Source organism: Monodon monoceros, unplaced genomic scaffold, assembly GCF_005190385.1.
Source record: "Monodon monoceros isolate NGI ecotype Baffin Bay Population unplaced genomic scaffold, NGI_Narwhal_1 Super_Scaffold_13, whole genome shotgun sequence".
NCBI lineage: Eukaryota > Metazoa > Chordata > Mammalia > Artiodactyla > Monodontidae > Monodon > Monodon monoceros.
The window spans coordinates 1036829-1057160 of NW_021703769.1; the positions used below are offsets into that span (position 1 = coordinate 1036829).

Below are 20332 nucleotides of genomic sequence, written 5' to 3' on the forward strand. Positions count from 1 at the left end.
GGGGCGCTGGCCGGCTCCCTGGACGCCGTGTTCCTGACGCAGCGGTGACGGTGGTGAAGCCGACTTCCCGATACCATGAGGAGCCTCCGGTCAGTCACAAGGGCGGAAGCCTGTGCGGGGCCTAGTGTGAGCGTAGATCCTGTGACGTGTACACTCTGCGCGTCTGTAGCAGCGGGACCTGGGAGGTGACAAAGCCCTGTTTCACCCGTGTTGGAGCCCCTCTCACGGCTCCACCTGCAGAGCCTGCGGTGGGGTCTTGCCTGACTCTGTCCCGGTGCACCTTGTCACACGAGTAGGGGGCTGCCAGGTTCGGGGCCACAGACAGACCCTGAGTGGGGCAGAGGTGGTTGAGGTCAGGCGTGGTGAGGAGGCAGGGGCGCGGGGGCCACCGAGGGGAGCCCCAGTTGGAGCCGCGGTGGGAGCTGGTGCAGTGCTGGGTTGGGGCCTGGCTGGCAGAGGGAGGGGGCCGCGCTGGGTGTTCCGGGGTGATACGGGGACAAGGAAGGCTGGGCAGGGCGCTCATCTCATCTGCTAAGTGACCACACTTGATGACCAGCGGAGTGGACATCACTCCTCCACCTGCATTCCCAAGGCTGTCACTTCCTGAAGGGGATGCTCAAAGGCCTGCGGGTTTTCATCCACAATAGAGAATGAAGGTTTCATTAAAATCAAGTAGGAAGAGGGGTTTTGGAAACGTGATTGTATGGGAAATTTTACCATAAACTTTTAAAGACTTTTAATCGAAGAGCTTCTAAATCTCAGCTCGCTCAATTTAGTATGTATATTTTTAATTCTCCTGCTACCTTTGTTTGACGTTAACATCTGTGTGTGTTCTGTACACCTGCACATCAGCCAGACTCCCTTGGCCCCAGAGGCCACGTTACCTGCCTGAGCTGCTTCGCACGTTTGTAGCGTGACTTGGCGCTCCCTGGGTACAGACGTCCATGTGTCCCAGGCTCGTGGTGTGTGCGTCATGTGCGTGTTGTGTGTGTGCATGAGTGTTTGGAAGGTGGGCCGGGGGTGTTCCTCCTGTCTCTGCACAGCATCCTTTGACGGCACAGGTCCAGTCTGAGGGGCTGCCGTGTCCGTCGGTGGAGCAGCCAGTGGGCTTGAGCACATGCTGCCTGGCAGCGCTGGCCCCGCACCCTGAGGGGAGCACCCTTGACCCCCCCATGTCAGCCCCGCAGCAGGGAGCGCCCTCACTGCCCAGGGTTGTCACTGCCTGAGGTCGCAGGGCCAGTAAGCGTGGAGTCAGGGTCCGACCCGGCCGCATCTCCATCCCAAGGCCTCGGTGGGGCACAGGCCTCCCACTTCAGGCAGCCCGCCAGCGGGCGGGCCTCTTGGAGGAGGAGGGCAGGTGTGTGGGGGTGGAGAGTGCCTGACTCGGCACGTCCGTCTCTGGACTTGGGAGCCCCGTAGATTTTGACAGTATGGCTCACTCGAGAAGCAGGTGAGGACACGAGGTGTTGAATCCATGTGCGGAGCCGGGGAGGCCTGCGCGGCCTGCTCGTGGTCAGCGTCCTCTCCGCCCCACGCTTGGATGGTGGACACGGGGTGGTCTCCACGCAGAACCCACAGCCCAGTCCCTGCACGGCAACAGAGCCCATCCGAGCCCAGTCTGCCTCCAGGGCCTTTTGTCCTCCCGGGCTCCCTCGACTTGTCCCAGAGGCGCCAGGCCGTCGCCACGTCACACAGCCTGGAGGACGGCTGGGAGGCCCGCGTCCCTCTGAGCCAGCGGACAGTCCTTCCACTGTGGACACGGCTCAGCTCAGTCCCACGCACACTGACGGGGCTCCACCCCTGGGGACTCGGGTCTCAGCTGGTCCGCGCGTCTAGGGGCTTTATTCACAGAAGGAAGACCAGTCAGATGGGATGCTGGGCCTAGGCCAGGGCGCCCGGCCCTCCCGAGGGGGTAGGGGGGCGCCTGTCGAGGGCCCTCAGGCATCTAAGGCGTGGACCACCCTGAGCAGAGGACAGGGACCTGCCTTCCGAGGCATTGCAGGGCGAGGGCCATTCTCTTAGCAGGCTGGCTCCATCCGTGGTGTCTGCCTTCTGTCCTCACGCTTAACTGCTTCCTAAATTAGCAGACCGTTTCCGTGACTTGCAATATTGTCAGGTAAGCACGTCTTCAGTTTCTGCGTGCATAGCTGTGTACAGATGCTGTAATCAAAGGCAAAATCGTGCTGAATGGAAAGTGCTTCTCTCTCCTTTGAAATCAATAAAAATATTTCATGGAAACTGGTCATTGTTTGTCTGAATTTGAACCATTTGGTAGCTCTTGGTGCCCATCCAGGTGCACTGTGACGGAGGACTGTCTCCACCTTGCTTTGCCTCAGCCGACGCCAGTGTGCTTCTGGCTGTGCAGGTGGCGGTGCTGTGCTGGGGGCGCCTGGACACGGGCGGGCGGACGGATGGACGACGCTCTCCTCACTGGGACGCGGAGCCCTGGCTTTGCACAGGTCTTAGGGACCCAAGAGTGGGAGCGGGCGAAGTCTGCATGGGAGCCGAGTGTGGCGGGCGGGCAGCTGCTTCTCCCTGTATTTGCTGGGTCTCTGCCCAAGTCCTCTTTGAGGACGGTTGCTGCTAACTCCAGCACAGTTTCTGTTCCCGCAGGTGTGGACGTTTTGTCTTGTCGGACTCAGACCATAAGAAGGTGTTCACTTTAAATACTGAATAGTGGAGCATTCCAGGTAGATTTAGGGGTAAAAGCCTCATTTGATAGTTGGACAGCTTTCATCTGGTTTATTAACTAAAACTAAACCGTGTCCCCCCGCTGTGCCACGTCCAAGGTGCATGGGGGCTGCTTCCCCCGCGGCCCTGTTGCTGACACACCTGGACACAGATCCTGGTTTGGGTCTTGGCTCAGGAAATCCACACACACCTTTTCAGCTGTCCCTCGTCCCTGGGTTTGTCCACTTCTCTCCCTGTACGGGTGGTCTGGGGCTGACCCTTTCACCGTGAAGACTCGGGGACCTACATGCAGCTAAGAAGGCTTGTTTCATCCACACCGGACATTGTGGACACGTTTCTCCCGCAATTTGGAGGGGGTCGGGCAGGGGTGCCGACACCCCGGTGCTCAGTCTGATCAGTACCCCTTGTCTGGAAATGATAGTTCAGTGGCCTCCCACCTAGTTCTTATCTACTTGATGAGTCATAAGCCTCACCACTACCCTCAAAGGGAGGTCGGTAAGTAAGCACCCCGCTTGTAACCATGGGACAGAGGCCCTGTGCGGAGCCGGGGAGGCGCCCCGGGCCCCCAGCGGGAGCCCTGTCTCTGCACGCAGCCAGCGGGGCGCCCTTTCCTCTCCAGGGCTCACACTCAACAGTGGGCGCGCCCACAGGGGCCCCAGGCAGAAAATGGGGCCTTCAGGGGAAAGCTGCCCCTGCCACCACCCCAGTGGTAGTAGCCCTTTGTGTCCAGCGTGCCCTTGCCAGGCGCCTGTCGTGAGGGTGCGGAGCGGGGTGGAGCCAGACGTGCCCTCACCTCCCTAACGGTCACTGCCGAGGCCCCGGTAGCACAGTGAATCATATTCTTCCACGAGTAAGTCATCTCCACGGTGCTAGTTACATTTCAAGTCTCCATGCAGCCATAACGTGCACAGGTGAAGCAGATTTGACTGCTTCAGAAACAGCCCAATTTAAATGTAAAATCCTGGGGAAGATGAGTGGGGAAATTCAAAACTAACCCTCCTCCAACTCGAGCTTTATTAGGTGGCTTACGGGTGTGTGTAGATGAAGCAGTTGAGAGCCGAAAGCATTGAAAAATACGAGCTGCTTCGTTAGGTGCTGGTCTCCAGGGAGTAACTGTTCTCGAAACAAATGTAAATGTTAAGTAATTTAATCATAACCTCACCTGTGATGCCTGTGACCACAAAGGGTAGAGTCTAGAGAATTTTGCCAAGTCTGGGATATATCATTTTTGTTAGGAAGCATATAAAGCTGTTGCAAGTTGTAGGGCTGGCACACCTCCCGAGGACAGGACCCCACCTCCCTGGATTTAATGCAGTGACTCAGCCTCCACACACAGCGTCTTTGACCTGAAACGCGATTCATGCCGCAGGCCCTGGTGTTGGCACCTTAGAAGTTTAGCTCTTCAGAGGTAGCATAGCCCATCTGCACTGAGGACAGAGGACAGTCGTGGGCCCTGGGCTGCTGAGAGGACGCCCCTGGCCGGGGCTCCCCAGCCCTCCCCACCCCCGCCCGCGTGGCCGAGCGCATTCCTCTGCTGCTGCTCACAGAGCTGGCCAAGGCACCAGCTTGTGGCTCAGCTGGGGACCTGCTCTGCCAGCTCTGGGGCCGTGTCAGTGACAGTCGGTCCAGAAAGGGCCACGAGAGCCAGTTGAGCTATTGACTGTGCCCCAAACTGGATATTAGTGAGCTGTAAAATTATTCAGTAAGTGGCTGTTATAGTGAGTGAGAGATTTACTATTTTAAGTTAAAATAATTCATTTTCATTAGAAAGCAAACTTGATAGAGTATCTTTCACATCTGAGCAGAACCATCTGGATGCCATGCTCAGTGTAGTGGGCCTGGCCTTCCTGTCTCCACGCCCTCCTTTGCCCAGCTCCTCCTTCCCCTGAGTCACCAGTGTCATCAGAAGGGCAGGCAGAGGACATTCTGGAAGAAGCCGTTCCTCTTATCATGAGTGGGTGTCTTCATGGGCACCTCAGCCCTTGAATGTCAGCCTGTGAAACGAGGCGCTGAACACAGTGGGGAGGGGGGCCGGCAATACCTCGCCGATCCATGCGGATGCTGGGCCAGCCCAGCTCGCTCTGGCATGCCGGGTCTTCCTCCTCGGGGGCGGGGTGGGACATCCGCCACCCTCGTGCTCGGCATGTCAACCCACCTCTGTTGGAATTTAGGAAGGGTGACAGGCGCTCAGAGCTACACAGTGGGTGTCCAGAGACAACTATTTGACCTGTGATCAACTTAAAATCACAGAAAGAATAGGAAAAACATTGCTGATTTTCTTTTTTAGTGATTAAACAAAAAATATATAGCACGAATATCTTTTACACAATAGTGATTTATGTGTAAATTGAGTTTATACAATTTGATTAATTTTAAATATGCTGTTGAAACAAAATTTTGGTCCCGTGTTTATCATTTCTCCCTAACTTACCGATCTGTGACTCGGGCTTTTCTGTTCCCCTGTTGGTGTTCCGGGTTTGTTATTAGTGTGAGGGTGGAGGAGCCGTACAGAGACAGTAGCATCCCTGGGACAGTGCACCACGATCCACAATGTTTGGACGAAGACTTTTTTAAGAAATAATTATTTTTTAAGAACTGTGCAATGTTGTGAAATTCCCAGCGTGTTCTCCACGTGGTCTGTCCTTTGTTGCCCCTGTCCGAACACCGTTTTGCTTTAAGCCGCACGTCTTGTGTTGACAGAGACCTGAGCGTTCGGTAGCTTTTGATAAGCTACTGGTCGTTGAACATCTTTCTAAACCTGCAAGAACATTTGTTTTAGGCATTTTGGTCAGCGTCACTTTTCCCGTCAATTGTAATTCTGACACCAGTGACTAATGAACTTATCGAATGGTGTGTGCTATATCGATCAGTATAATTTTGTTGATCATTATAATTGAGTTGTAGAATTGGTCCTTAATTGAACCTTTAATTTTAGTATGAATAGCTTAATTTACATATTGCAGCTCATAAGTTAAAGTCGAAAGGGGGTGCTGCCTTCCTGATTTGTAGCAAGAGTCAAATAAAGGAACACAGCTAAGGGTTCGTTTAGAAAACATCCCGGTACATACAGGCTTCATTCCCAGTAGGTGAACGGCCTGGAGTGTGTGCGTGCTGGCCTTCCCCACCTCCCCCAGCACGCCTCTACCCTAGCGTTGTGTATAATTGAAAATCTGTAATAATTTTAGCACTGGGTGAATGCGCGTGTGCATTGGGCCCTTGGTTTTGTGGTTTGTGGGCCCGTCAGGCCGGGCAGGTGCGCGGTGCAGTCTGCATCTTTTGCGGCTGGTCTTCAAACACTTGGTTCTGTTTTGCCACAGAATTTCCTCCTCCTCTCTCTGGAAACCATCCCCCCGCTGCCCTTCACACCCAGAGTTTACCCCTGAAGGACAAAAGCTACAATTTGATTCTAAAATTTGCACAACTGTTTTGTTTTTTTAGGTCTTGAGTCACCGCGTCCAAACATAATCCTGGGGTTAGTAATCTGTCAAAAAATAAAGCGTCCTTCAAATGCCGGCGAATTAGACAAGACAGAGGAGAAGCGGCCCCGTACTCAGACACAAGAAGAAATGGATCCCGTCCACCCCAGAGTGCCAGCAGCCCTGCTCCCTGAGAAGAAGCCGCCCAAGTACCCGCTGTGCCCAGGGGACGCGGCTGTCAGCACCACACCCCCGGGGTCTCCCCCACCCCCACCCCCTCCTCCAGAAGCACCAGGCGCGCCGGCCTCGTCTTCCGTGTTACAGATACTGTCGTCGCTCAAACCAGGAGCCACGAACACTGTCACGGCATCACCCGCGTCAGTGACGGTGGCCGCTTCCTCTGTCACTTCCTCTTCTTCAAAAACAGCTTCGCCCCTAGAACATATCCTGCAGACTCTCTTTGGGAAGAAGAAGGCGTTTGACCCCCCCACCAAAGAGCCTGCCGAGTCGGCCCCAGCCCCCCACCAGGACTCGAGAGCCAAAGCCGGCGGCGGGCTGCCGGCAGCACCTCTGCTGGACCCAATTGTCCAGCAGTTTGGTCAGTTCTCAAAAGACAGAGCTCTGGAGGAGGAGGAAGACGACAGGCCGTATGACCCCGAGGAAGAGTACGGGCCTGAGAGAGCCTTCGACACTCAGCTTGGAGACCGCGGGCGACGCCAGGACGCGGAGAAGGCCGCCGAGGCAGCTGAGCGGGAGGAGGTGGCCTATGACCCGGAGGACGAGACGATCCTCGAAGAAGCCAAAGTGACCGTCGACGACCTGCCCACCAGAATGTGTGTGGACGCGCACGGCGGGCCGGGCCTGCCGGCGCCCTCCTTGGCCGAGCAGCAGCAGATGCTAGAGGAGCTCACCAAGCAGATCGAGGAGCAGCAGAGGCAGGTGGAGGAGCAGGAGGAGGCGCTCAGGCAGCAGAGGGCGGCCGTCGGGGCCTCCATGGCCCACTTCTCCGTGTCGGACGCGCTCATGTCGCCGCCGCCCAAGGCTGCGCTCCTGCCGCCGGAGCCGCAGGCCGCGGCCAAGCCGGCCGCGCCCCCCGCTGGCAGCCAGGCTCCGGGCCCGAGCGCCGAGGCGCGGCTGAGCCGGGACCCCCGGCAGGCCCGGCGGTTGGCCGCGGAGAGCAACGAGAGCGAGGCCGCCCCGAGGCCCCCGCTGGCCAGAGAAGCGCCCGGAGGGGCCGCTGCCGGCCCGGGGCCACTCCCGGCCCAGGAGGAGCCAGAGTCAGCCCCTCCACCGTGGGCTCCGGGCGAAGAGGCCCCACTGCCGGCCAAGCAGGACGGCCCTCTGCGCGAGCCCATGGAAAGCCCGGGGCCTGAGGGCGCGGCCGGCGGGGACGGCGCGGCCAGGCCTGCCCGGAAGGTGCTGCTGCCCACGCCGCCGGGTGCCTCCTTCCAGCCCCTCTTCCCTTCGCAGCACGAGGGCCAGACCTTCCACCCTCCCGGAGGAAGGGATCCTTTCTCGGGTCCAGGGTACTCTCAGGAAAAACCTCTGGGCTCTTGCCAGTACGAGGATCAGAGAAATGCTCAGCTTCCCGAAAAAAGTGACTCCCTGGCAGCTGAAACCGAAGGAGACAGAGAGCCACAGCCCAGGCCAGGTGAGGGGGCCGGCACATTCCCTGCCGCAGCACAGAAAGGGGGGCCTCCACCCCAGTTCCAAGGCCAGCGGGAGCCTGCACCGCGTGCTTTCGGGATGTCGGGCCTTCACGGCCCCAATTACACAGGCCCACGGGGGCCAGTCCCTCCGTTCTCGGAAGAGAATTCTAATAACGACGGGCCGAGAGGGGGCCCTCCACCAGCCAGATTCGGGCCCCAAAAGGGGCCCATCCCTTCCTTGTTCTCAGGGCCACACGGGCCACCTCCCTATGGGGACGGAAGGGGCCCATCCCCTTCCCACCTGGGCGGGCCCAGGGGAGCAGGGCCACCTCCGTTTGAAGACCGCAAGGACCCCCACGGGGAGAAGAGGGAGTTCCCGGAGGCCCCTTACGGTGAGGCCTCGGGCCCCCCTGGCCAGTGCGAGGGGCCCGAGCAGGCCCCGTTCCTGGGAAACAGGGGCGCCGCGCCTTTCCAGTTCGGGGGCCAGAGGAGGCCTCTGCTGTCGCAGTTTAAAGGACCCCGAGGTGGCCCTCCTCCCTCTCAGTTCGGAGGTCAGAGAGGCCCCCCCGCCGGCCACTTTGTGGGCCCGAGGGGGCCGCACCCTGGGCAGTTTGAAGGCCCCAGGGGCCAAGCCCCTGGATTCGTGCCGGGACCCAGGGGGACGCAGCCTCAGCAGTTCGAGGAGCAGAGGGTCCACTCCCCGCCCAGGTTCACCGGCCAGAGGGCACCGGCGCCCTTGCCCTTTGGGGGGCCCCGGGGCGCCGCTCCCTTCCCCGAGAAGAGCGAGTCGGCGCCTCCACGCTTCCACTTCCAGGGCCCGGCCGCCCCCGGACCCAAGCCGGCGCCCCGGCCACTGCTGGAGCTGCCCAGCCACCCGCCTGCGCCACCCGGCGCGCCGGCCCCAGGCCCCGAGGCCGAATTCCGCGAGGGCAGGGGCCACGAGTACAGAGGCCCAGGCTTCGAGGGGCGGCCCCGGGACAAGGCCCCGGAGGAGCCCGAGGCCCCGCCGCCCGACAGCCGCCCGGGCCGGGCCCTCGAGGACCGCCGGCGCGAGCGGGAGCGTGGGAAGCCCTGGGAGCGGGAACGCGGCCGGACCTGGAGCCGCGAGCGGGACTGGGACCGAGGCCGCGAGTGGGACCGACACCGCGACAAGGACGCTGGCCGCGAGTGGGACCGGGGCCGCGAGCGCAACGCGGGCAGGGACAAGGGGCGCGAGTGGGACCGGGCCCGAGAGCGGAGCCGCAACCGCGACCGCGACCGCGACCGCAGACGTGACCGGGAGAGGTCCCGCAGCAGGGACCGCGACCGCGACAAGGCCCGCGAGCGGGAGCGCCGCAGGGACCGTAGTCGGAGCCCGGAGCGACCCCGGGACCCCAAGGCCGAGGCCCCGCGGGCCGCCGCCCCCACCGCCCAGACCTAGGGCCGCCCGTGAAGCCGCGCTCACGTGCTAATAAGCAGGTGGCCTTGGAAAGAGCTGGGTGCTCATGCACAGGACAGAACCTTCTGGACTTGAGAAATTACTGTAATTTTGTGTATGATGGTTTCTTACAAAATTTCACACCTTTACAATTCTGATGCTTTTTAAATAAAAACAAAAAACTAAGAACTCTTTAACATTTCCATTTAAATGTACTGAAATGGGAAAGTACCTACAAAAGCATATTGCTTTTTCAGATTATAAAGTTATCTTTTCTAATAACTTGACTATTGTAAATTTTAAGGGAGTTTAGTGGACCTCAGAGCCATACCTTTCCTGACATCTCATCTGTGATACCTGTTTCCAGAAGCTGACTTCACAGGGTTCGGGGGCAGGCGGCCACGTGTTTCTGTGCATGGCTGTGTCAGCTCGTCTCTGGAATGTTGAGAAACACCAGACTTAACTGCAGGTGCATCTTTCTCTTGTCATGAAGAAATTTGAATTACAAATTCCAACCAGGAAACAAAAACACATTTCTTTGTTTTGCTCAGTGTTTAGGTATCCCCTTACATGTTCCCCCCACCCCCAAACATGATTAAAAGCAACATCTGAATAGAAATTGTGGAATTTTAAATAACAATTTATTTTAAAAGGTTTAAATTTTACCAGCCTAAAGAAAGTGAGAAAATAAAGCAATTAAGTGTACTTTAAAAGGCAGGGCGGGTGGAGGGAGTAGGTTTCTTTGATTTGAATAATCAGGAACGTTTTGTTTGTTGAACTTTACCATCTGAGCGGTTCTCTGTCCCGGGAAAAGTGCACTAGCTCCGCACTGTGATACATACTTGTGACAAATCTCAACGTTTGTCATTGAAATGGAACAATATTTGTGTAAAGCCTGAGATGAAAATAGTGATATTAGCTTAAGAACTACAAACTAGAAAGCTTTTCACTGTGAGACACAGTATACTGCTTCTCGTCATGTATTTTCCAAGTACTTCTGAAGTGCGAAAGAGAAAAAACTTGCTAATTTATTTGACTGTACAAATAAACTTTGATAATTTTTTTATATTTTCATAAACTTACTTTTGCAAATATAAAATTAGAGAATTTCATTTGTTCTTTGGAGTCTGTTCCATTGTACATCACTACAGATTTTTCACTTTCTAGCACAAACGTTTAAGTTATGAGAACACCGAGAACTTAGCAATTTGGAGTGATTGGTGTTAGAGACCCTGTCAGTAGGTTACGTTAAAGTGGCGACGAGTTCCAACATCTAACGAGATGTGAAGGTTTTTTTACGTGTAAAACAAAAAAATTTTTCTAATTTAAATACAACAAATGTAAAAAATCAAGTGTGTTTCTTTAGGTTTACTTGATAGAAATTTCTGTAAATTGTATTTTATATTGCAAAGCATTATATCACTGTACATTAAAACATGGAACTTCATAGCTTTGTTACTTGAAGTAGAATAAACATCTACAGAAGGTTTTCTGTCTCGTGTGGCATCGCGTTGGAAAGTCGGGTCTGGAGAGGGATGCCTCAGCTCCCGCTTCTTGGCAGTCGGCGTGGTGTGGGCAGCGGTGCCCTTTGGCCTGAAGACCCCTGCCGGATGCACCCCGTTCCCGGGATGGTTCCAGCACAGGACCCCATGTCGAGCAGGAAGCCCGAGGCCACCAAGGGAAGGACAGAGAAGCACACGGTCGGGATGACAGAGACGTGGGGCAGGCGGTACCGGCAGGGTCGGCAGGCACCCAAAAAGTCCCCAGCCGCTGACTCGGGCCTTAAAGGAGCACCGGGCTGGTCACGAGCGTGTGGTGAGGCGGAGCTGGTGGCCCAGGTGCCTTGCCGGGTGGAATAAGTGGCAGGGGCTGTACCAGCAGATGCAGAGCCTTCAGGTCAGGGAAGCGGCCGCGGCTGGGAGGAGAAGACAAAGGTGTCGGCCTTGCCCTTGAACTTCAGGGCCACCAGTGACTGGCCCCATCCTGGTGGCCCTTGTGCCAGCATTTAGCTTCTCAACAAGTTTGTGCACCCATCTCCCGCCGTGAGCCGAGACACGCAGAAAACATCCCTCGGGCAGGACAGGCTCTACCCCTGTGGGCTGGAGAGTCAGTAACCTAACGTCTGGTTTCCCGGCTGAGTGCACGACAAACCAGGGGCGAGTGCCGCAAAGCGGGGGCCCCGCGAGGGGACGCCGCCATCACTGCCGCCTCAGAAAGGCGTCGGGCCAGGCGAGGCCAGGAGGGTGGCCACTCGTCTACGGAGAGCCCACAGCGCTAGCCTGACCTTGGGGAAGACCGCCCTATGGCTAGGTCCTGCCAAAGAGGAAATCCCGAATCCTGCAGGATAGACGCGAGCAGGGCTGGGCACGGTGCCCGGCTCCAAAACGCGTGAGTCCCTCTGGCCTGCAGGCTGCTGTCCAAGCAGTTTCCCCAAAACGTCGGGGAAAATACGCTCAAGTTTTAAAATCCTCAGTCCCTTGAGTACAGCTGGGATGTTTGCATCCTCCCCAAGCCCTGCTTTATCTGCTCCACAGAATACTCCCGTGGCGCCCGCTGCTCCGTCCCCACCCTGCCAACTACCCCTGCTCTCCTCCAGGACCAGCCCTGACGGCTCCAACCCGTGACCCCGTTTAGCCAAAGTCACGCACACGCAATCAGGTGCGCCGTGCAGCGCTTGGCTCTCCGGAAACCTGGCATGAGGACTCCCTCCCGCTTGAGGCCTCGAGGGCCGCGGTGCCTGGCGGGGCCCCGTATCCCATCCAGTTCCGCAGGGGCAACTGTCAGGGAGGATGAAAGCAGCCTCCAAGGGAGGATCACACCCCAGGGGCCGGACCCTCCCCACCCCCGCACCAGCAGGTCCAGGGCCAGGGAGACAGCAGGGTGAGGGCACGGCGACGGGGACCATCTGGCTGTGCCCTTGAAGGGGCCTGAGCAAGGGTTGGGGAGGCAGGTGCCCCAGGGTACGAGCCCCAGCCTCCAACCCAGGCCCCTCAGGGTGGGGATGGGAGCTCCTGGCTTGGGATGGCTCTGACGCCTGCTTCCCATCAGACATTTAGGAAAGGGGAGGCCCTCCAACACCACCCACACTTTCCACCCAGTGGTCACCACAGGCAGCCATCTGTATCTTTTCCCTTAATCTTTTTTTCCCTCTATTTTTCTTTTACAAAATTGGGATTCTGTACATTCTTGTATCTTTTCTTCACTTCTTATAACCTGGGCAATTCCCAAAGGTGTCAAGTATTCATCAAAAGCATCATTTAGGACTTCCCTGGTGGCTCAGTGGTTAAGAATCCGCCTGCCGGGCTTCCCTGGTGGCGCAGCGGTTGAGAGTCCGCCTGCCGATGCAGGGGACGCGGGTTCGTGCCCCGGTCCGGGAAGATCCCACATGCCGCGGAGCGGCTGGGCCCGTGAGCCGTGGCCGCTGAGCCTGCGCGTCCGGAGCCTGTGCTCCGCCACGGGAGAGGCCACAACAGTGAGAGACCCGCGTACCGCAAAAAAAAGAAAAAAAAAAGAAGAATCCGCCTGCCAATGCAGGGAATACGGGTTCGAGCCCTGGTCCAGGAAGATCCCACATGCTGCGGAGCAACGAAGCCCGCGAGCCACAACTACGGAGCCTGCGCTCTAGAGCCCGTGCTCCGCAACAAGAGGAGCCACCCCCATGAGAAGCCCGCGCACCGCAACGCAGAGTAGCCCCCGCTCGCCTCAACTAGAGAAAGCCCGCGCGCAGCAACGAAGACCCAACGCAGCCAAAAATAAAAAAATATAAATATATTTATTTTTTTAAAAAAGCATCATTTACATTTTTCACGTTGTTCAAAAGTTTCTAACTTCTACTTTCCAGAGAATGTGGGCTCCCTGGAGATTTGTGGGGTCCTGTGTGTTCCCAGAATGTGGGAAATGAAAGAGGTGTACCAAGAAAATCAAGATCTCCCAAATGCGGCCATCTGGAGACAAGTGTTCTTAATGGTGTTTCTGGCCCAGTTTTCCTGTACCCATGTTGCTGGTGTTCAGGTGGGGGGTCACCAAGGGAGCACAGAGACTTTCCGTCTTTGAGCTTCACACGAGGGTGGGCAGGCGGCCCTGGTGGCGTGAGCGGCTTGCAGGGTCACTGAGGCCCCGCGCTCTGCATTCGCAGCTCGTGACTCCTGTCCTTGTGTCCGCAAGAAGGCTGCCCTGCGGCCGCCGCGCCGCCACCTCACTGTTACAGGAGGAAACCAGCAGGAGCGACAGAGCCCCTGTTCCCCTTTCAAATGTCTGGCTTGACCTCATTGGTCAGGTGGGCACCCGGCCACCTCTGGCTGCAAGGCAGCAAATCAGGGTATCGGGGTCTGCCAGAGAGAAAGAAGAGGAATCCAGCCACTGTGGACATCGCCCCAGGGCGTCCCTTTATGTAAAGGGTCAGAAAACTGACCGTAGCAAGTGCTGGCGAGGGTGCGGGGTGGCGGGGAGGGAAGGTGGCACCGCCCTGGAGAAGAGCTCTGGGTTTCCAATCAGTGACTTGTCATTAAATTCCACACAAGCCGGCCACCGCCCGCTAGGCATTCACCCCAAAGCACGTATCATCAGTGGGGGCGACGTCACCCCAAGGGGACGAGAACCCAAGTACTCATAGTGACTTATTCACAGCTGCCTAAACCAGGAAACCACCCAGGTGCCCTTCAGTCAACACGGGGGTGGATAGTGGCCCAGCCACGGGGAGGAGGGAAGTGCATCCAGTGAGAGAGGCCCCAGACCAAGGCCACTGGCCGCAGGACCCCCTGAGGGACATGCTGGAGGGGGCAGGTTGCAGACAGGGTGGGGTGGGGGGCCTCTAAGGGGCAGCACGAGGGAGGCATCTGGGGGACGGGGGCGTCCTGTCCGATGGCAGCGCTGCAGGCACGGCTGTTTGCACTTGTGACTTTGAGCAACACCCAGACGCACAGGGAGACCGAGTGCTAGGCTGGCAGCTCCCAGGGATAAGCCCCAGCTCCTGCGCGCACACATGCACACGGATACGCACACACATGCGCACACACTGGCACACACGCACACACGTGTCAGGACCGAAAAGAAAGCAGCTCACGTCTGGAAGGCTAACCGGCCGCGGTCACGCTTCTCTCCCTGGACGACGTGCATCCTTTCATCTGGAGTGGCGCGCTCTTGGTTTTCAGAAAAGATCCCCACCCGTGTAATCAAGTAGTAAAGGAACACTTTCCTTTTGTTTAGAAAACAAGGAGTGGGGAGGGAGGAGGAGGGCAGAGGGAGGGGGAGGAGCCCCGTGCAGCAGCCTCGGGTCCCTCTGTGCTGCTTTTCTCGGCTGCGCTATCACCCCCGTCAGGAAGGCCCTGTGCATCCCTGGCTCTGGCGTCCTGCTGCATCGTGCCTTTTTCTAGGCCAGTCCTGGAATCCCTCCACCCTGCTGGGCATTCGGACCCGATTCTCTCCAGCACCGGGTCCACCACTTGCTGCTTTTTAATGTGTTGTGATTTTGCGGTTTTAACTGAAGACTCGGCCCTTCCCCGCCTCTGCTGGCCTCTGACTCCTGCTGCCCTGCCCCTCGTCACTGGAGTGTTCATCTCTTGACCCCGCGAGTTCAAACTCACGTTCATTTCCTTGGACGTTCAAAAACTGTTGCCTTAAACTTTCCTTTGGTTTGTCTTTCCTTCTGTGCGTGCGTGTGCGTGTGTGATTAATCAATACTTTAATAGCTGAGGAGCTTTCGAGCAAGCAGAAGGAAACTTGTATTTTCTTCAATGTCCTATTTCTCATCTATTAAACAATATTTTTAGAGATATTTAAACACAATATCAAACACTTAAACACCAAATTAAATTCTGAACAATTTTTCCAAATATTTAGAAATCGGTCACAAAGGTATTTAGTCGAATGCCCCTAAGCCGCTGATTGAAATCACATCTCTAACAAAGGTTTCTCCGATTCTTTTGCTCCTTAAGGAGCGAACAAAACTCACAAATCACAGCAATAAGATGGGCAGCAAATGGTTTACAGACGCCGGCGCCGTGGGTCTCACCGTCTCTTCGTTATCTGGGTCAGAGAGAGACAGAGAGGGCGGGAGGGAGAGAAGAGGGAGACAGGGATGGGGGGATGCATCAGGGCTTGGTCTGCAGGCTTAGCCCCGGCTGTGGGAGCTGCTGCGGCCAGAGCTGGACGGGAAGGACGGGCAGACGGGAGGGTGTGGAGGGCGAGGTGAGGCCAGGCCGGGCCCCACGAGGATGGACTAGCCTGTCTCACGTGTTTCTCTCTACCTCCAGCCTGGACGGTGCGGACATCCGGCCTGAGAAGCTGGCGCACTTTGTCATAAAGGTTAGAGGCACACCTGGCCCGAGGGATCCCGGGAGGCGGCGTGGCCAGTGGGGACACTGCCCCCAACAAGGCGACAGCCCCGCGCGTGACCCCAGGTCGACCTCTGGGTTGAAAAATCGGTGCGGCTGTCGCTTCTCTTCTGGTCTCCAGATCTCGTGCAGAACTGTCTCTGCTGACCCCCCTCAACCGCGAACACGCAGCAGAGGGGCTTCTAAGAAAAGGGGCCCGGCTAGCCACCCCCCGCCCATCATCTCGGCCCCCTGAGCGCCTCCATGCCTTGCTTACAGCCGCCCTTTGAGCCAAATTCCCAAAGGAAGACAGGCACAAACTCACCTCCCGCCCAACACGACACCCCCATCGCCACTGTCCCCGCCCCCAGGAGAGGGGACCGGACCTCCCGTCGCTTCTGGGAGGGCTTCCCGGTCCTGCAGACCATGGGAATAAGGCCGGCCATTCTCGTCGCATCCTACGCGATCAGGGATGAGCACGGAGGAGAAAACAAAAGCGTGCGGTGGATAAACACGCAGGCACGTTTCCATCAAAAGCAGGACGAGGCGCGGCTGTCACAGCCGTCACTCCTGGTGGCAGCCGCGGCGCTGGTACCAACAAAGACCCTCCTCCGTGACCCCGTCCACGCTCCCTGGGCCCTCGAGCAGCTGCTGGGGGTTCGTGGCCGGGTGGGTGACCCAAACCTTTGCTCCTGCCCGGTCTGAGCCTCAGCCGTTGGGCCCGAGGGCATCGCTGTGGCCGTCCACCGGCTTGGAGGATGAAGAGGACCTGGGTTCTCTAGTTCCTCACCCGTGAGAGTCGGGCTCTGCCACCCCTGCTTTGGGCCTGAAGAGTCCCAAGTGGCCAGGCCACAGCCTCCACCGACGGCCCCAGGAAGCCTCACTGCGTCCCCGCGAGGAAGCTCTCTTCCCCTCGGGACTGAGCCCTCTAGAACCGAGAGTCACAGAACAGGAAGCACAGACTCTGCGGGGCATCACGAGAGGTAATAGGGAGAGGGGCCACCCCATTCGCACCCCTTGATTCCAGATCCAGCAATCCTGGAGCGAGAGCAACGCGGGTTGCGGAGCCCAGACCGTGTCCCGGGAGACATCGCCCCCGCCCTGCCCCGCGCGGGGTTGCCACCTAGCTGGCACAGTAACCGAGTCTTCAGAAGGCCGTCAAGCACACCTCTTAGACGGCCCAAAGCATGCAACGCCGACAACAGCAGCTGGGGCTGAGGGTGTGGAGTGACAGGAGCTCTCGCTCACGCCAGTGGGAATTCAGAATATGGCGCAGCCACTCTGGAAGATGGTTTGATTATTTCTTACAAAGCTAAGCATCCCTTACCGTACGCTCCAGGAGCGCAGTCCTTGGCACCTACCCAAAGGCGCTGAAGACTCACGTCCACACGAAAGCCTGCACACGGATGTCTACAGCAGCTGTATTCATAGTTGCAGAAACTTGGAAGGATGTCCTTCGGCAGGTGACGGGTAAATAAACGGTGTCCCACACAGACAATGGAATATGATTCAGCGCTAACTGAAATGAGCTATCAAACCATGAAAAGACACAGAGGAACCTGAGATGCATTTAACTAGTGAAAGAAGCCAATCAGAAAAGGCTGTATGAAGCCACCTCTATGACCCTCTGGAAAAGGCAGAACTATGGAGACAGTGAGAGGATGGGCAGCTGCCAGGGGGCAAAGGGGCAGAGAGATGGGTAGGCAGAGCACGGGGGATTTTTAGGGCAGTGAAACCACCCTGTATGCTATTCAACATGCATGTCCTATACGTATCCTGTTAAACTCACACCTCGGTGCGTGCTTGAGTGACTGTAGGCGCTATTGTACTCTAATTGCAGGGCCTGCATGTCCACCGCTAGGGTATAGGAACATGGCTGGTATTAGTATGTTGTTATGTTCTCCGACCTCGCTGAACTCACTGGCTTTTTTGTAGGTTCTGTAGGATTTTCTCCCTAGGTCATCGTGCTGCCTAGGCAGAAAGTAGACAGTTCCACTTCTCGTCCTCCCACCTGCATGCTCCTTTCTCTTGCCCTGTCACGCCGAGTAGACCCTCCAGCACAATGCTGAACAGAAGTGGCGACAGTGGGCATCTTTCCTTTTTCCTCATCCAGAGGGAAAGCATTCTGTCTTTTGCCATTTAAGTATGATGTGAAGTGTGGTAATTTCATATATGCCCTTTATCAGGTTGAGGAACTTGCCCTCTATGCTTGGTTTGCCAAATTTTGATTGGGAATGGATGTTAGATTTGCCAGCCACTTTTTTTGTGCGTGTGCATTTTTGAGGTAATCATATGGTTTTTCACTTTGCTCTATGAATATAGTAATTTACATTGGTTGATTTTCAAATGTAAACAAAACTTGCATCCCTGGAAAAAACACTACTTGGTTACGATGAGTTATTCTTTTTAAAAAATCTTGTTGGATTCAATTTGCTAAGCTTTTGTTAAGAATGTCTGCCTATCTGTTCATGTCCAATATTGCTTTGTAGTTTTATTTTCCTGTAATGTCTACATTTTGCTATCCAGCCCTGCTGGTTTTGCTATCCAGCCCTGCTGGTTTCACCGAATCCATATATTTGTACAACGGTGTCACGTCCAATGCTTGCCCGCATTCCTTGAGGCTCACATGGATGCTGTGATTGGGTCTCCAGCCGTTAGTCCGGAGCCACTAAACTGACTTTGCCACCCACCGGGGGTCTCCCCCTGCACGATGGCCTGTCCACAGAGCAGCTCCTCCTGTTCTCGAAAGCCAGCCCTTCGCATCGGTCCATGATGCTGTTTACTTATTCATTTATCTATTTTTTTGCATGTTTACTTCTTAGCTCAGGGGAGCCCAGGTGGGGCCTTTCTCCCACCCTGACCTGCTCCGCCGGGCTCTGCCTGACTCTTCAGCTAGGGTCCTCAGCTAAGGAGGCCTACCCCTGGAGGGCTAGACCAGAACCACTTGGAGCCACGTTTAGAGTTTGAAAAAAACATGTTTTATATTTTCTTCACATTTTATTTATAAAATAAGTCCCACTAAAGCCAGATCATTCTCACGTTTCATGTCTAAATAAAAGAGGGCTCAAAAACTGTTATCTGCAAGGAACCCGCCCAAATCAAGAAACACAAAAAACAACGTAGGTGCCAATGGTCTTTATTTCCAATAAGCGAAAAACCAAGTCGCATATAATCTTGATTTTATTTTCTTTTTTAAACATTGTAAATTTCACCATACTCCGTGATTTTGCTGCTCAAAGTGGGGTCAACTGATCAGCGGCACACACGTCAGCTGGGGGCTCCTTAGAAAGGTGGCATTCCAGGTCCCACCTAGGCCTGCTGAATTAGAATCTGCTTTTAAACAAGATGCCCAGGGCGAGCCTGTGCACATTATGGTCTGTGTTGATGTCACGCTTAGAATCTTCTCAAAGATTTTATCGATATCATCCTATATATTTAGTAGTTATATAATTTTCTTTTTAAATTTAGGTATTTTGATGATCTGAAACTAATTTTTATGTTAGGTGTGAGAAAAAGTGCTCTTGTTTTTTCCCCCACACCTGATACCTTTTATTGAGTAAGTGGTCCATCATTTTCCTACTGGGGACATATTAAGTGGACAAAAAGAAAAGCAAATATATATATATATATTTTTTTTTTTTTTTTTTACTTTTTTTTTAAAGTTTTTTGGCTGTGCCACGTGGCATGTGGGATCTTTGCTCCCCTACCAGGGATTGAACCTGCACCCCCTGCAGCGGAAGCACGGAGTCTTAACCACTGGACCTCCAGGGAAGTGCAGGATGATCTTATATTGTTCAAAGAAAAGATACTGCAGAAGAAATGAATAGCACTCCATAGATGTCTGAGCTCGGACAGAATGAGCAATTCAGAGCCTGATGGAAGAAAACTGTGCCTAAATCACAGGCCTTTCTTTAAACCATGTGGTTCCTATACAGAAAACAACCACTGGTTGAGATGGGGGTAAGGGTGAGAGGTGGGTACAGTAATTATTTTGAGCCCGCAAAAATAATTCTTCTAAAGACCACCTATTCTATGATACCATTTATAGGACGTACCCAGGGTTGGCAAACCCATAGGGACAGAAAGAAGGTTAGTGGGTAGGGAGTGCTAATGGGTATGGGATTCCTTGGGGTGATGAAAATGTTCGAAAACTGATTGTGGTGATAGGATGTGAATACACTACCACTGACGAGCACACTTTAAAAGGATGAACGCACATGGCATGTGCATTCTAGCTCATCATTGGCCAGTGTTTGTCGAGTGCATTGATTACACGAGCCCTGCCGGTTCTAGGAGGAGCCGTGCACCACGTGTATTTATTTATCTGACTGAGTTTTCACCTACGTACAGCCTGCCTTGTCACACCTGTATTTGGGGCCGCTGTCTCACCTGTCTACTGTTCGGGCTTACTGCAGGCCTCGTGTCCCGAGAAGGGGGGGACCGCGCGGCAGCCCGTGGATACGTGGACTCGTGGTGAAGCGTTACCTGGAGAGGCGCCTCTTGCATGCGCCCTGATGCCCGGCCAGGCCCTGGGAGGCCCCGCGGACACTCGACCCAGGTGTCTGACCCTCGGACACTGGACTCGGGCGTTTGGCCCCTTGGACATGGGGTTCCGGGCGGCCCGGCCCTGCGGACACTCGACCCGGGTGGTCTGGCCCCTCAGGCACTGGACTTGGACGGCCTGGCCCCGCGCGCCGCAGCCTCGCCGCCCGAACCCCACGCCCCAGACCTGCGCGCGTAGCTTGGGACTGGGCGCCGCGGCGGGGGCGCGGCGGGCGGTTGGTGTGGCCGGGCCGTGGGGCGGGGCCGCGGGGCGGGGGCGGGGCCGTGCCGGGGAGGGGCTGCCGT

The 20332-nt window shown here is 56.0% G+C and overlaps 1 protein-coding gene across 2 annotated transcripts in view; it reads left to right on the forward strand.

The window, feature by feature from the left end:
- Nucleotides 1-10607, forward strand: part of DIDO1 (death inducer-obliterator 1) — a 51615-nt gene extending 41008 nt beyond the window's left edge. For both annotated transcript variants that reach the window (XM_029219924.1, XM_029219923.1), the window contains exon 17: nucleotides 6130-10607. In XM_029219924.1, the coding sequence (XP_029075757.1) occupies nucleotides 6130-9176 (3047 nt within the window). In that variant the 3' untranslated portion in view covers nucleotides 9177-10607. The remainder of the gene's footprint in view (nucleotides 1-6129) is intronic.
- The last annotated feature ends 9725 nt before the right edge of the window (nucleotides 10608-20332 follow it).